We start from the raw sequence: 14105 nt of genomic DNA, 5'->3' as shown, positions 1-14105 counted from the left end.
CCAGCTGATCAAGAGGGAAAAAAGGAAAGTAGATCCAACATGGCAGTCTGAAACCAAAATCACCCCCTAACCCGATTTTGTTCGACACCTCCATATCAGAAATGTACGCAGGATGAGATGGGAAAGAAAGAATAAGCATCAGTTCTTTATATCATCTGTGGCAATGCAACTTTTACATTTTTTTTTTTTTTACAACCGACCGGATTTCAGACTTAAAATGAGATCAGTACACTTTCACCTAACGATTTTGGTTTTTACATTTTGTTTTTGTGAAAAATTTGATGTTTTACGAATAAGATGTTACAAGAGAAGATCATTTAGAACTGGTTTTGCAGAGTTTCCCGCATCCAGATCACAATGTTCACCGTAGTTTACAGTAAAGCTGGGTTTACAGTTTAGGCAATGCATCCACTATCAGAATGTGAAAATCCAAAAGATGTTCGGATTATGCACCAGCGTCCTTTAGATAAATTTACATGATGCTATATTAATTGTGCTGCTAATGGTATTTCTATTTTTTTTTGCATTATTATTATATTTTTGTTTTAATATCCAAAATAAAGACAAATAAATTCACAGCTATGTTTTAAAAAAAAAATAATGATAGAAAATATTGATCCCTATTTATTTCCCAAAAACACTAAAATTAATCTCAAATATCCCATCATGTTATAAACAACATGAATGTTTTTAACCAATTTGGGCAGATGTTTGTCCTACTTGTTTCAGAGAAAACAACATTTTTGGACAACTTAATTAGAGATGCAGCGTACTGCATATCAAAGCCATGTGTGTGTGTGTCACGGTTCAATAGAGACAGTTTTGATCACAGTCAACCTCTTTGAAGAGCTGTGTCAAACACACCCCAATGGCATCAAACATGATCTGTCTTGGCGTTGACACAGGCAGTATCTTGTTTTTTCATTAGCCTACAGTTATATCATGTCGACCTTCGCCGGATGTAAAATTATCAGGTGAACAATTTGGCATTTAACTGAAATTCTCGATCTAATCTGATTCTTTTGGATGACATTCAAAACCGTTCCAGCAAACCACATTGCATGCGCCCGTACCATATGCTGGCTGGCCTGCAGCCAAACTGAGCACAAGAGTGATACCAGGCATATCCCGCTGACTGTATTTGTAGTCAAGACTCACAGGCTGTGGCTGATCATTAGTAAAGAGATCCCTATCAATTACAGAGGAAGAGATTGAAACCGACCACAAGTTGTCCAGGGGGAGTCGGCCTGTTGGCAGAGCCGAGGAGACCAGCACTGACCACCAAACACAGGCATATACATAAGTAGATTAAAAAGGAAATTTATATTTGGAACAAATACAGCCTATACATGCACAATGCTGGCCTGTTGCTCCTAATATGGCTAAGTCTGACAGTGTTTTACACACCAGTGTCCTAAATACTAATCCACACACAGAAACACACACACACAAAGACACACGCACACACACACACACACACACAGACAAAGCCCATACCTGCACACAATCACAGCTCAAGCTGCCAATCCCCTAGAGGAAGGCAAACATAGTGCCAGAGCCAAGACCTTGTTAATTAGCCAATAAGCTTAACTCTTGGGGCCGACCCCACTCGCCTGTTAAACTGTCATCACAACTACTTCCACCTGAGTGTATGAATCAATAAGCCCTCACACACACAATCACACACAAACTGGTCCGGCACACAGGGCTCGCTTAAGTTCAATGTTTGGTCGTGCACTATAGCTTCATCTGCAGCTTAGTTGAAAAAGCCTACGGCTGATTTAACCTTCAAACAGTGTCACTGGCAGGCCTGGGCTAGTAGCTAAGCTGCTAATGGAAAAAAAAGGTCAGTTTGCTCCCCTATAAGAGAAAGAATAATCACGGCTAAAGTTTTATTTCAGGTAAGGCGTCGCCGAACATTTGCAGCACAGGTGCAGAAGTGGAAAGTAACAAATTACAATTACTCACGCTACTGTAATTGAGTTGTTTTTTTGTTTTGTTTTTTACTTTTGCTTATGTATATTTTGTTTGAAGTATTCTACTTCGCTACATTTTGAATCCATTACAGAGTAAAAAAAAAAATGCAAGGAAAACACTGTGTAGCGGAAACTACTTTAGTGAATGACGGGCAGGATGGGCTGCACCAGTTTGTGCATGGATGGAGACAGACAAGTCAGACACCAGAGGTGCAGACCAAGCTTAAAGCGAAACCCCGTTCATTTCTGCTGAAGTTGAACTCGAAGGAAATGAACCCCTGGTCATATTTGAGCGACCACTTCAGCTTCAAGTGAAAGAAAGGCAACGGCTTTTTTATGCAGTGTAAGCAGTTTTTCGCCAGAGAGACCAAACTAACAGCTTTAAATGAGCTACTTTTTTTCTTGTACTTGAGTAGATTTTCATACCGGTAATTTGACTTGTACTTAAGTAAACGTTCAGCAAAGTAATAGTACTTTTTCTTTTACTTACTTTTAGAATATGCTTGTACTCTTTCCACCTCTGCACAGGTGTTAATGTTAATGCGAGGTACACTACTCGAGGATGCATATTAATACACATCGCTCCAAACTCGCCAACTAACTAGTCCCCCTGCATGCTCTCCACAGTTTGAGTGGCGGTAACAGCAGAGATGTTGAAACAGGCTTTCAGCAGTGAGAGAGAACAAAGCCAAGCCCTGCAGAATGTCTCTATTGTTACAGAGAAGCAGGGTCAGAGGAAGGCTTGGCCTCGCTCTGACCTCCTCTTCCAGCTGTGGAAGCCATTATAAGGGTGATTGGGTTGCCCAGCTCTGGCCTGGCCTCAACTCAAGGCACAGAGCAGACTCCTCCAAACTGGACAATACCGGCTTAAACACATAGTACATGGACAAGGCTCATAAAACAGCTGCTGCACCAGAAGCTGCCAGAGGTCACCTGACAGTGTTGGTGTGGAGGATACAGTTGGTGAACTGCAAACTTGTTTTCTCTAACATGTAGTTTGTGGTGCAATTTATTTGTTAAATATATTTAAGACGCAATGGCTTTGACTCTAAGCGGCTAAATGAAAAGTAAACTACAAGGTTTTAAAGCCTGTCTAAATTACTTCCTTTAATAACTTTTCAAATTTTGAAAACAAAATCCTTAGGTTTTATTTACACTCATTTGTTCCTCTGTCAGTATCTCTGCTGAATCAACACAGGAGAGCAAAGAAGTGATAGCCCCCCCCCCCCCCCCCCCCCCCACACACACACACACACACTTTCATCTATGTATTTATGGCTATTTAAGAACACGCTTGTAGACCAAGGCCCCCCTCATATTAATGAATTAATTATCTAGTTATATTTTTACTTTTGATGTGTTTTTAGCTTTTGTTCTATTGGCTGATGTTGTGATTGATGGAGCTTGTATTGCAAGACAAATCTCCGTGGATACGGACAATAAAGTACTATCTATCTATCTAAAGAGATTAACACCTTAAAACTCAGGTAATCTGCTTCATCTGGACTGTGTGGGTGTGTTTGATGAGATTTGAGTGACAATGGTCTGCCACTACAACATGAACATCTGATTTTGATAAAAATATGATCCTTTTTTAGTTTTTTTTTTCCACAAAAAGGTTTTTGATTTCAGTTCAGACATAAGAACCCATTTCTCATCATGAGAAGTTGATTGAGAAAACATGTTTACAGGCCCTCTAATCGGGAATTGCTGACATTCGCAGACAAAAATGGAAAATGACTTAGTGTTTTGCACTTAATTATGAGTTCAGGTTTCCGCAAAAATTAATCAAGTCAAGACATTTATGATGACTTATAAACAGAAAGCCAGGTTTGTTGGATCCCAGAAATGCATCATGTTGCCACTAATGCCAGATTGGAAGTTGCGGTGTTGGCCATTTCCATATGATGGGAAGGGCCGTGGGTGGAGTTCACAAATATGAAACAGTATCATTAGTCTGGGCTTTTATGAATACCTAGTGTGTGCCTTGAGGTAGCAACAACATCTGCTGTTTTTTTACAACTGTGTGTTTTTACCCTGGAAATCCAGAGTTCTTGCAAGAGCACAATTTGAATTTGCTCAGAGAGTTACTCTGGCATCAAGTAATGCTGCTCATTAACTATGCCCTTGTAGCCGAGCTGCATCAATCACATCGGTGTATCTGATATCGGCGGGCCAGAGGTGAGCTAAACAGATGACAATAGTTTAATCTACAAGTTAGCTAAGTGTACAGGGCTCTAGATACGCCACCTCGTGTTGTGATTGGTCGTAGTGTCATCCAATTGCTTGCAATGAGATTATCAAATGCACGCTTTGTGCCGCCCCTCCAGATTTTCACTTTCATTACTCGAGACCAGACCCTTAATCTGTCGGATTTGGGTCTGGATTTCCAGGCTAGTGTGTTTTTGGATCTGATCGAGATTTTCTTTATTATATTGTGGAAAATTCTCTGAGACCAATGCCTTGTAAGACTGATGGGTAACTGTCAAATAGTCTCTGACTGCCTGTCAACACCGAGAATGTCCCGGGATCATAAAAAAAACATAAGAGAGCAATGTCGCATCAAATCTATGAGTTGTACACTGCCTGACTTGAAGCCTCGTTGTATCCAATCAGTCTGCATGCTCTCATGCATCTCAACAGTAGATGTGTTGTTCTTATAGTGTCAAAGATCTTCTGACACATAACCCGTGTCCAGTTTACGTACTTTAGTTGAATTCATAAATTAGTCACACACAGGTGTCCACTTTGCTTCTTTACAGAAGTACAGTGTAGTATTAATTGAGACCGATCTCATTTGCAAATGAAATACGTGAATTGCATGGTAATTCACACGGGCTCTGGCGTGAGCAGGGATTAGAGTGATGTTAAGTGTTTGCCAGGCACCAGAGCTGCTCTGGGCACATTGGATGGCTGAAGAAGTTGGCACGAGGGCAACCTGCCCATGCCAGGCCCCGTTAACAGCAGGTCGGCCCCAGGGAGACACACCAATACTGATAATGATAATTCAGTCATCAAAACTGAGGGAGCTTGACTGCACACTTCACTGGGTTTAACGTCTATCGGGCAGCATCCCACAATGGTTTGGTTTGGCATTCCGATAAATGCATCCATTCCTGACTGCTTTTTCCATTTTTGCATTTTTGAGGACTCAGGGACGGGTGAATTCCCATTAATGACCGCTAACGAGGAACCCATCAATGTTAAGAGGCAGGCTTTTGTTTGGGTTATTTCTTTTATTTCTCGTTTATTACAGCCTTTTATTTCTCATCCTCTCTATCTTTTATTTTAAGATACAAAATGACAGAGGATGGAGGAGCGTTTCCATTCCACAACATGTCTGGTGCCCACATTTTCTCTTCTGATGTTCCCTCAGGCTGGCCTTTAACATTACATTCAGTAACCAGTCTACCAGTTGAATAAGTACTAATTGCTATAACGGTATAAAATAAAGCTTTTTGTATGAAGTTTTTGTATTTAAGCCGTCACACAATGCAGGCACATTTCAATATGAACACAAAGTTTTCAAGAAAATGTCAGACCTTCATCCTCTAGGCTTGTATCTTGTGAAAGGCAGAAAGGACATATGTGCAGCAACCAGCTGTGTGGTAATACACAATCTTAAAGACTACTTGATAAAGCTTTTAAAAGCTGAGGTGGCAGTTTGGGGGATTTTTTTTTTCCTACATTGCAAAGTGAGGCAAGTCTATTCATTAGAACTGTCACAGGCACTTAGGGCTGCTCTGAGTTGCAGGCGGCTAACAGCGTGCCGACAGGGGGTGAGTGCAGCGCGGAGGCTAACAACGACATCATCCACACTTCAGCTCAGGGCTACAGTGCACAGAGGGGTCAGCCATGTTAGGCTAAGTGAGCGCTCTGTGGCTAATAGGCTCTGTTCTATTTGATCATACAGCCAATCTAACCTGGGAGAGCTCAGCTGACTGAACTCTTTTCAGCGGGAGGTGGAGGACAAGGCAAGGAACAGCATTGTTCAGCCTTTAATGTTCTTATCGTTTGAGTTGTGATGATAGGCCATGTTCAAAGTGTCAGTCTAAGTGAACACATGGCACTGAAGAGCCAGAGAAAACAACATGGAATACACTTGTGGAACTTTAAGTGATCGGTCACAGTGTGTGCCACATCAGGAATCAGTATATAAGCCTACTTAGCAGGTTGGCCTTACACTCCTGCATTACATACCTTTCACAAAACAACAAAAACTGACAGATTATGAATTTGGAATTCTTAGCCTTTGCCAGTGACACACAACAAAGCTTTAAATCAGCATGTGACCAAGGTTGCCTGTAAAAGAGAGGTATTCCAAAAATGTGCCAATTTCAAAGGTTCAAGGATAGAAAGAGAAACAGCAATCCCATCATCATATAGTGAAGAAGAACAAGTTGAAAAAAAAGAGTAATTTCAACAAAATGGACAAATGAGAAACAAGAAGAAGAAGAAAAAAGGATGTGTAGTTTTATCGCTCAACAGTTTTGAATGGAACTGAAGGAGAACTCACCTAATGAAACATTCAGCCTCTGTCATCTATTGATCACCTCCTCTCATTTTAACCAAAGTCATTAGTGTGTGGGGGGGGGGGGGGGGGGGGGGGGGGTGATCTGTCACCCTCCATATGTAGGCTTGCATTAGGCTCAAAATGAAATGCATTACCACAGCAGTGCATGAACTTATTAATTTGCAATGCATCTTCAAGGATCACATCAATTCACATGAACGCTTTGGGCATTTGAGTTATTATTCATGCTAAACAGTGTATGATTCAGTGTGCCTGGTTTTATTGCACGTGCTTATCTTGTTTGCCTTTGTCTTTGCTGAGTGTTTGCAGTGGGATCAATGCCCACTAGTCCTCAGGGATAGCAGCTAATTAGGAAACGAAGAGACAAACTCAATATCAAGCTGGGGGGGTGTTATTCTTCCTTATTTTCCAAAGTAGAGGAAAAATGTCCAGGAAATCTGAGTCATCTTTGGGCGTCATTGGATGAAATATTTCAGGCTGTATTTAAGAAATAACTGTGGTGCTGCTGATGTATCTGTGTGTAAAATGGGCTGCTGAACATTTTTGTACTCATGCACAACCAGTCTTTTTTTAGACACTAAACAGGACCGTCTCCAAAACAAAGTGTATCTTTTAAAATATTTTTACACATATTTGCGTGTATTTATTTTGAAGCTAGAAGCTGAACCCCAAATCTCAAATTCAACGTCATGCTCTTTTTTTCCCAGAATCTGAATCTAAATAGGAATCCTTCATTTGTGCCCCCACTGTAAACATGACATGAATAGCATTTGTGTGCTATTTGCTATATTTACTTCAAACTTTGTTCCCCAAGGTAACAAAACATATAACACATTCACACACTCACTTTTACAAAGGATATTAAGAAGAGGAAACATTTTTTTGTCACTTTTCTATTATCTTTTACTGTGACTGTTATTGCCACTCTTCATTTCAACCCCAACCGGCCCGTCAGACACCACCTATCAAGAGCCTGGGTCTGTCCCAGGTTTTTCCTCGCCACTGTCACACTGTTGCTTGCTTTAGAGGGAACTACTAGAACTGTCTGTAAAGTGTCTCAAAATAACTCTTGTTATGAATTGATACTATAAATAAAATTGAATTGAATCAAAATTGAATTGAATTGTTGACCACCTTTGTTTTGAATATGACATGTACGGTATGAATTATCCTCGGCCCATTAAGAGACCTGAAAACAGTATTTCATTTAAGTAAATAAAGAAAAAATAATAACTCCTAAGAATTCTTTTTTTTTTTTTCACTGTGATGGCGTATTTTAGAACAAACTGCCGCGAACAGGAACATTTGATTTGAACTGACTGACTGTGTGCAGAAACCCAGCATGAGATTAAAAAGAAGCAGATTCAGAACTTTAGCAGGTTCGAGCCCGGTTAGTCGTTGGATGGGAGAGAATGTGAAACCTATACATGTGATAGAACAAAAAAAAAGAAAAGTAAATGAGACACACTCTTAAAGTTGTCCCCCAGCATTTCCTTCCATCCATGTCCCCTTTGATTTGACAGGAAGATGTCACAACACATTTGAACACGCTCACACACAAGTTTTTTTTTTCCTTTTAAACCGGTTTCCGTACTGTAGATAAGAGGCAGAGCTACCTGTCTTTCAACTAAAGACACTGTGTGCTGTATTCTGCCTCTGGCTGTCCCATTCTGGCTCACTTTACTGTATCAATAACAAAGCAAAACCTTTAAATGAGAGAGATAAAGCACTCCTCTGATATCATCATGATTACTATGTGCACATTACAGTAAAGAGGGGTGTTAGATGGTTTTAGATCTGGCTTGCTGTGGGGTGAGAAGCGACAGGCTGAGGCATGCTGGGAGACTCCAGCGCTTTCCTGTGTTAGTGGTGTGGATCAGAGGAGCCGAGGAGAAAGGGAAACCTGTGTTTTCACTGATTGATATTATGATCTAACGAGCAAAAGGATCTGTCAGTTGTAATTTTAGATGTTCAAAGATTCTGTGGAGAGGATGTGTTCAGAAAGGGAAAACAAAATACAGGTAAGGCTGTTTTCTCTGTTTGCTTTGTGCGTAAGTGAAGAGAAAATGAGCGACAACAGCATCCTGTCTATTAACTGTGAGGGAAATAAACTCTGATCTGAAACTATGTTTATTAGCCCTTCACTCCAGTTATATCCAAAGCAAAACTGTTGAAAATCAACAATGGTTAAACATTCTTTAGAATTATAACCTGAAATCTGCATTTTATTTTAATTATAGCCGTGACTGTTAACTATTTACTTGCTGTTTATATTCTGCTATTCAGTCTATGCTCTAGCTTACTGCCTTGTGTTAGTCCATTGAGGCTATAATAATTTATCTGAATTTCTGTTGACATACAAAAACCAACTCTATCTTCTCAAAAATGACGTTCCTGGAGCCTAAAACTAAATTGCATTCTCAATTATAATCAGACCCAGGGGTCTCCTGAGTGAAAGTCCTGTTTGTTTGACCCAACCACGTCAAGAAACATACCAATGCATACGCATTAAGCTAAAAACTTTGGCCTACCGTCTTGCTCTGTCTTGGTCAGCTCCACAAGTTTCTTCTGTTTCAGTGTGTCCACCACGTCTGCAAGGCTTCCTTTGCGGCGCTCCGGCGTCCCAAAGGTGAGGCTGATCATTGGATCCCCACGATCCCTGGAACACTCCTCTGGCTTGGGTGGAGAGGTAGAGTTAGTCCGGTAGGAGTAGACTGAGCAGCCTTTACTGCTTTCATTGTCCTGGGAAGAAACGACAAATAAGAGAACCAAGATTAGAATTTCTGGAATATACAAGCAGCACTGATGGGGGTTTGATGCAAGCTGCAAACTTGTGTCCTTTCGTTGACTTGTTTTCTATTTGGTTTAGACCCAACAAATACATCCCACAGCTCGTATACCTCATACTGCATATGCTTAAGTGATTATTTGGAAATAGCTGATGCTTTCTCAGCAGTGCTTTTCTTTGGCATGGGCTTGCTGGTGTGACACAGGGAAAGGTCCATTTTTGGATTTCATTTTGCTACTGACAGAGCGTCATGAGTACTCAATGTATCTGTCATCGGGAGCCTCGTGGTTTCACCACATTACATTTCTTTCAATTGGTTGGGTCTACTCTTGAATCTATGACTCTATTATTAAACATACATGTCAGTGTTTGTTGCAATTGAAAGGTTTAAAAAAATTAAAGGGTGGCTGTGAAACCTGGTTTGCAAGTCATTCCCAATATAGCTCCAGGTTACCTGTCTTCTATCGGCTGTTCCCTCTCTAATGAAGACCCATTACTAAGGCAAGGAAGGGCTTGACCACAACATAGAAATACTGTGAAAATACTGTGAATGTCAGCGAACAAAAACCTTGGATAAGTACAAATTAAAACACTGATTTCTAAATTAATGTAATGTTTTTTCTCTTAAGTCCCGAAACCCTGGACCTCTGTCGTTATTACCCTGAAAACTTTACAATATACAGCTCTAATTAAGTACTGGTGTATTATTTATTGTTTTATGGTCCTGGAATAATTATGGATCCACATTCTTCCAATGTTTTGACAAGCAGGCAAAGTCCCACAAACCCACAAAGAAGCCTACTTGTTGGGACAGTTACCACCAGCTCGGCTCTTGCCCTACTTACCAGTAACTACATTGATTGGCTTTTCTAGTTTGTGCTGAAGGACCAGAGTGTTTCTGTTTCATTACAATTTGCTCAGCTGGGTCATGAGTTAAGTGAGAGGCACAAGGAGTCTATATTTACCAAAAGATACATAAGCCCTTCAAGACGACCATATTGTCCCAACAACAGACACTGTAGCACAGGTGTTCTAACACCGGGGCTATTTCTGGATGATTTCTCCTCCCCTCACAGAGTGGGGGGATCTCAAAGAACTTTAGGAGGCTTATGTTTCAAAGACAAGGGGCTTTAAGTAACAGCGGGATCTTAAGACACCCTTGAAATGACTCCAGGAGGCCCTGTTGTTCACTTTGTCTTAAGGCGGAAGATGCCTCTGTAATAAGGATTAGGAGATAGTGTGTCACTCATGGATTGTTCAGGTGTGTTTATTCAGCTGCATAATGCTACCAAGGATTTATCATGAGCAGCATAATTGAGGCCTGTCCATGTCTACACTGTGATGTTAGCTGTCCTTGAGCAAGGCAATCACTCTACAAAGGCATTACTCGTGTATATGAAAAGGAAATATTTGACAAAGAAAATCTAAAATTTGGGTTCATGAACTATCTGTTCCTTTATAGCTTTTCAAAAATGTGTTACACACTAAGGAAAATGATGTGTAATACCGTCAACTTTGTTCACATTGGGCACCTTTGTAATGTAAGACACATTTAAGAGAAATCTGTAAAAACTGTCCTTCACTTGTTGGACAATGGACTTGAAACTTTTTCTCCCCAAAAATATTTGCTTTAAAGCGTTGACGTTTTGATATTAATGAACGTCCATTACATTCAAGCCATTGCCAAAATGAGTCACTACAAAGTTATCAGGTCCACACAACTCTCTCTGTATTTCTCAGTGTGGCTGCAGTCAGAAACTAGTCTCGTCCGGCAACCTTTGCACGCTGAAAACCATCATTTTTTTTAAATCACTCTTTTTAATTCCTTTTTTAAGTCCTCCTTGGCTAGCAGCTGTGTGTAGGAGGGATCAGGGCGTGATCACGGAAGGCTTGTATCACGTAGACGTGCCAACAGTTACTTAGAATTCCTCATGGCGACAGAAACTATCCACCATAGTTTTAATTTGTTTGCGAATGGAATGGTGTTTCACCGTTTTTGTCGTCACCTTGTCCATCTTTCATATTATTATTTTTAATCTTTTAACCAGTGGATAAAACCTTCATTTTGCCCTTTTCATTCTTTTTTTCTTATTCAGAAAAAACTACAAAACAACTTCTAAAATCACTTCCTTATTATAGGCTCTTGTCAGACTCCTGTGGTGCATACAGCATGCAACGACTTGTTTTCTGTTGTATTTATTTGCCTTTAAAGTTCTGATTGTGCGCTGAGAAACAAAATTGAGTTATAATATCAAGACAACAACAGAAAATACAACTTTTTTTTTGTAAAATCACACAATCCAACATTTTAAATTTTTTAAAAAATGAATAGAACTTTTGTTTGGGAAATTTGAAATGCATCCTGCCACAACATTGATACATAAGGAAACAACATTCTGAGAACTTTCCACTTTCCTCAAAGGCTGAAGTCAAACACGGCTCTTTCATTAGGGACCAACAGTACCTGGAGCCAAGTAACTAACACCTTGACACATACATACATACATAAATACACAGTCCGTCTCACACACTCACTGACGCACACTCACTGACGCACACACACACACACACACACACACACACACACACACACACACACACACACACACACACACACACACAAAAACAGGCTGTGGAGATAAGAAGAACCAAGGCCTGTACCAAGGGCTATAACTCTCTAGAGGTGAAGCCTCACTGGGCTGCCTACAGCACTGCCTGCAGCACACAGACCAGAGAGGACCACTGGTGTGTGTGTGTGTGTGTGTGTGTGTGTACAATCTTTCATGTGTGTGTGTGTATGTGTGTGTGTGTGCGTGCATTCAATTGTGCACAATCATCATTATGCATGAGAATTTGCACACCCTGTGTACCCCTGCATGTATTTCATGCGTGTTTTATGAGTTGTGTGCCCTGAGTGTGCGTACACTGTGTACACACTGACCACATTTGTTTTATAGAGTTGAGTTATAGCAACATATCTCAACATAAGACATGGCCAATTTCTCAGCTCTTACCATCGCAGCAGGCACCACATTCTCCCACTCAGCATCTGTCAGCTTCTCTCTGATTGGCTGCAGCTCGTCCGGGTGGGGTCGGTCATGCGAAGAGGGAGACGGTGTCTCCTTTGGGCCCTCTCGCTCCTCGCTGGCCCAGGCCGCATTGTCCTGACCCATCACTTCCTCTTCCTCAGATGGTGGGTGAAAGGGAGGCGTTGCTTGCATGGAAGACATCATTCTCTGAAGGAAAAGAGGAAATGGTTTATATGTTTAATATGTGGCCACAGTTTGTACCGGTGCATTGCCACATGTCATTTAAGGATAGTTTAATGAGAGGAAAGGAAAGGAAAGGAAAGGAAAGGAAAGGAAAGGTGGACTTAAAAACACTCTTTCCCAGAGTGAAAAATAAGCACTTTATTACATAAAGTTTAATATTTTTGTTTATAAAATGTGTAAAATACACCATTCTCAACATCTCTTCCATTTTACAGTGAACATAGATTATGGTACTTTGGTACATCAGAGTACGGTATTAATTTGACATTAATTTCCTTACTGTAACTATAGAATAATGCAACTAATAAAGTAAACTTACATATACCTGACTTAAATCATATTTTAGTAGTTATTGTTTACTATATACTTATTGTAGGTATGCTTCTTAAGCATGCTTCTTAAAAATGTATTTATTAAATTCTGTGTTTGTGCCTGTGCTGGTTCTACTGTTGCTATCAATTCAGAAAAGTGCAATAAAAATGTTAATGTGTACTTTGGTGCATTTTTATTTATTATTTTCACTTTCTGAGGATGTTCTGCATATAGTTGCAAAAGGTTTATAAAAAAGTGTGTTCTTGCCATTTTAAGGCTATAACTGGATAGACAGATGGACTTTACAATTACCTTAGATGCATCAAATATCGAGCATGATATCCATATATATCCATATCCACATATATATCCTGCACTTACTGCTATTGCACTTCTGGTTAGACCCAAACTGCATTTCGTTGCCTTGTACCTGTACATGTGTAATGACAATAAAGTTGAATCTAATCTAATCTAATCTAATATGACGCTTAATAAACTGTAGCCCATAGTAATGTACACTGTTTTATTCCATACTTTGTTTCAGCATTTACTATAATTCTACCAAAAAATGTTGGGTGCTCTTCTTTCAGCATGTCAAATACACACACACACACACACACACACACACACACACTAAAAGGTGGAGATTTCACAACAACGTATTTGAATAGTTCATTCAGAACCACAACTTTATTTAAAAAGCAGACACATGATGGCTGATGATGTAATTACAGCTCACTCACACACAAGCGATTGAAAGTACATATCATGCCTTTTAATCGGACACACTCGTTCTGAGCAACTTTTAATGACTGCAATACATTCATGCTGAATGTTCCGCCCACACATGCACATTAAGCACATACTGCCATGGGGATAATCTATTAATCTATTAAGCAGCATCAAGGCCACTCATCACCTCAGAGCTGTTAAAAAGAAGCAGACGCCGTGCTACTGAGTTTCAGTGGAAAAAAAATCTCTTTTTTATTGTGAGCCTCAGGCTAAGAGAGTCATTAGGCTAATACATCATTTACTGTAATGACTTCCCTTTGTTGCACTATACTTATGAGGACCTTCATTGACCACATTTATTCCTCATGTGTAGCCTAATCTCAGCCCTGAAATCTTATTTTAAATCTAAACACAAGCCCACTTTAAAGGATTTTCAACCTCATGTTGTTTTTATGTGGCTAATTGGTCATGCTAAGTAATAACACACACAC

The 14105-nt window shown here is 40.1% G+C and overlaps 1 protein-coding gene across 8 annotated transcripts in view; it reads right to left on the bottom strand.

The window, feature by feature from the left end:
* LOC116693604 (transcription factor SOX-6) overlaps positions 1-14105 on the bottom strand; it is a 113845-nt gene that overhangs the window by 62352 nt on the left and 37388 nt on the right. For 7 of the 8 annotated variants that reach the window (XM_032522664.1, XM_032522668.1, XM_032522667.1 and 4 more), the window contains 2 exons: positions 12313-12534; positions 9042-9252 (listed from right to left, as the gene is read on the bottom strand). In XM_032522664.1, coding sequence (XP_032378555.1) covers positions 9042-9252; positions 12313-12531 — 430 coding nt within the window. In that variant the 5' untranslated portion in view covers positions 12532-12534. Of the gene's footprint in view, positions 1-6492; positions 6513-9041; positions 9253-12312; positions 12535-14105 lie in introns of those variants that run through there. The other variant, XM_032522671.1, reaches the window with a different exon arrangement.

The sequence above is a fragment of the Etheostoma spectabile genome, chromosome 8, assembly GCF_008692095.1.
Source record: "Etheostoma spectabile isolate EspeVRDwgs_2016 chromosome 8, UIUC_Espe_1.0, whole genome shotgun sequence".
NCBI classification, from domain to species: domain Eukaryota; kingdom Metazoa; phylum Chordata; class Actinopteri; order Perciformes; family Percidae; genus Etheostoma; species Etheostoma spectabile.
Note: the sequence above shows the minus strand (reverse complement) of the source record. Positions and strands in the feature narration are given on the sequence as shown.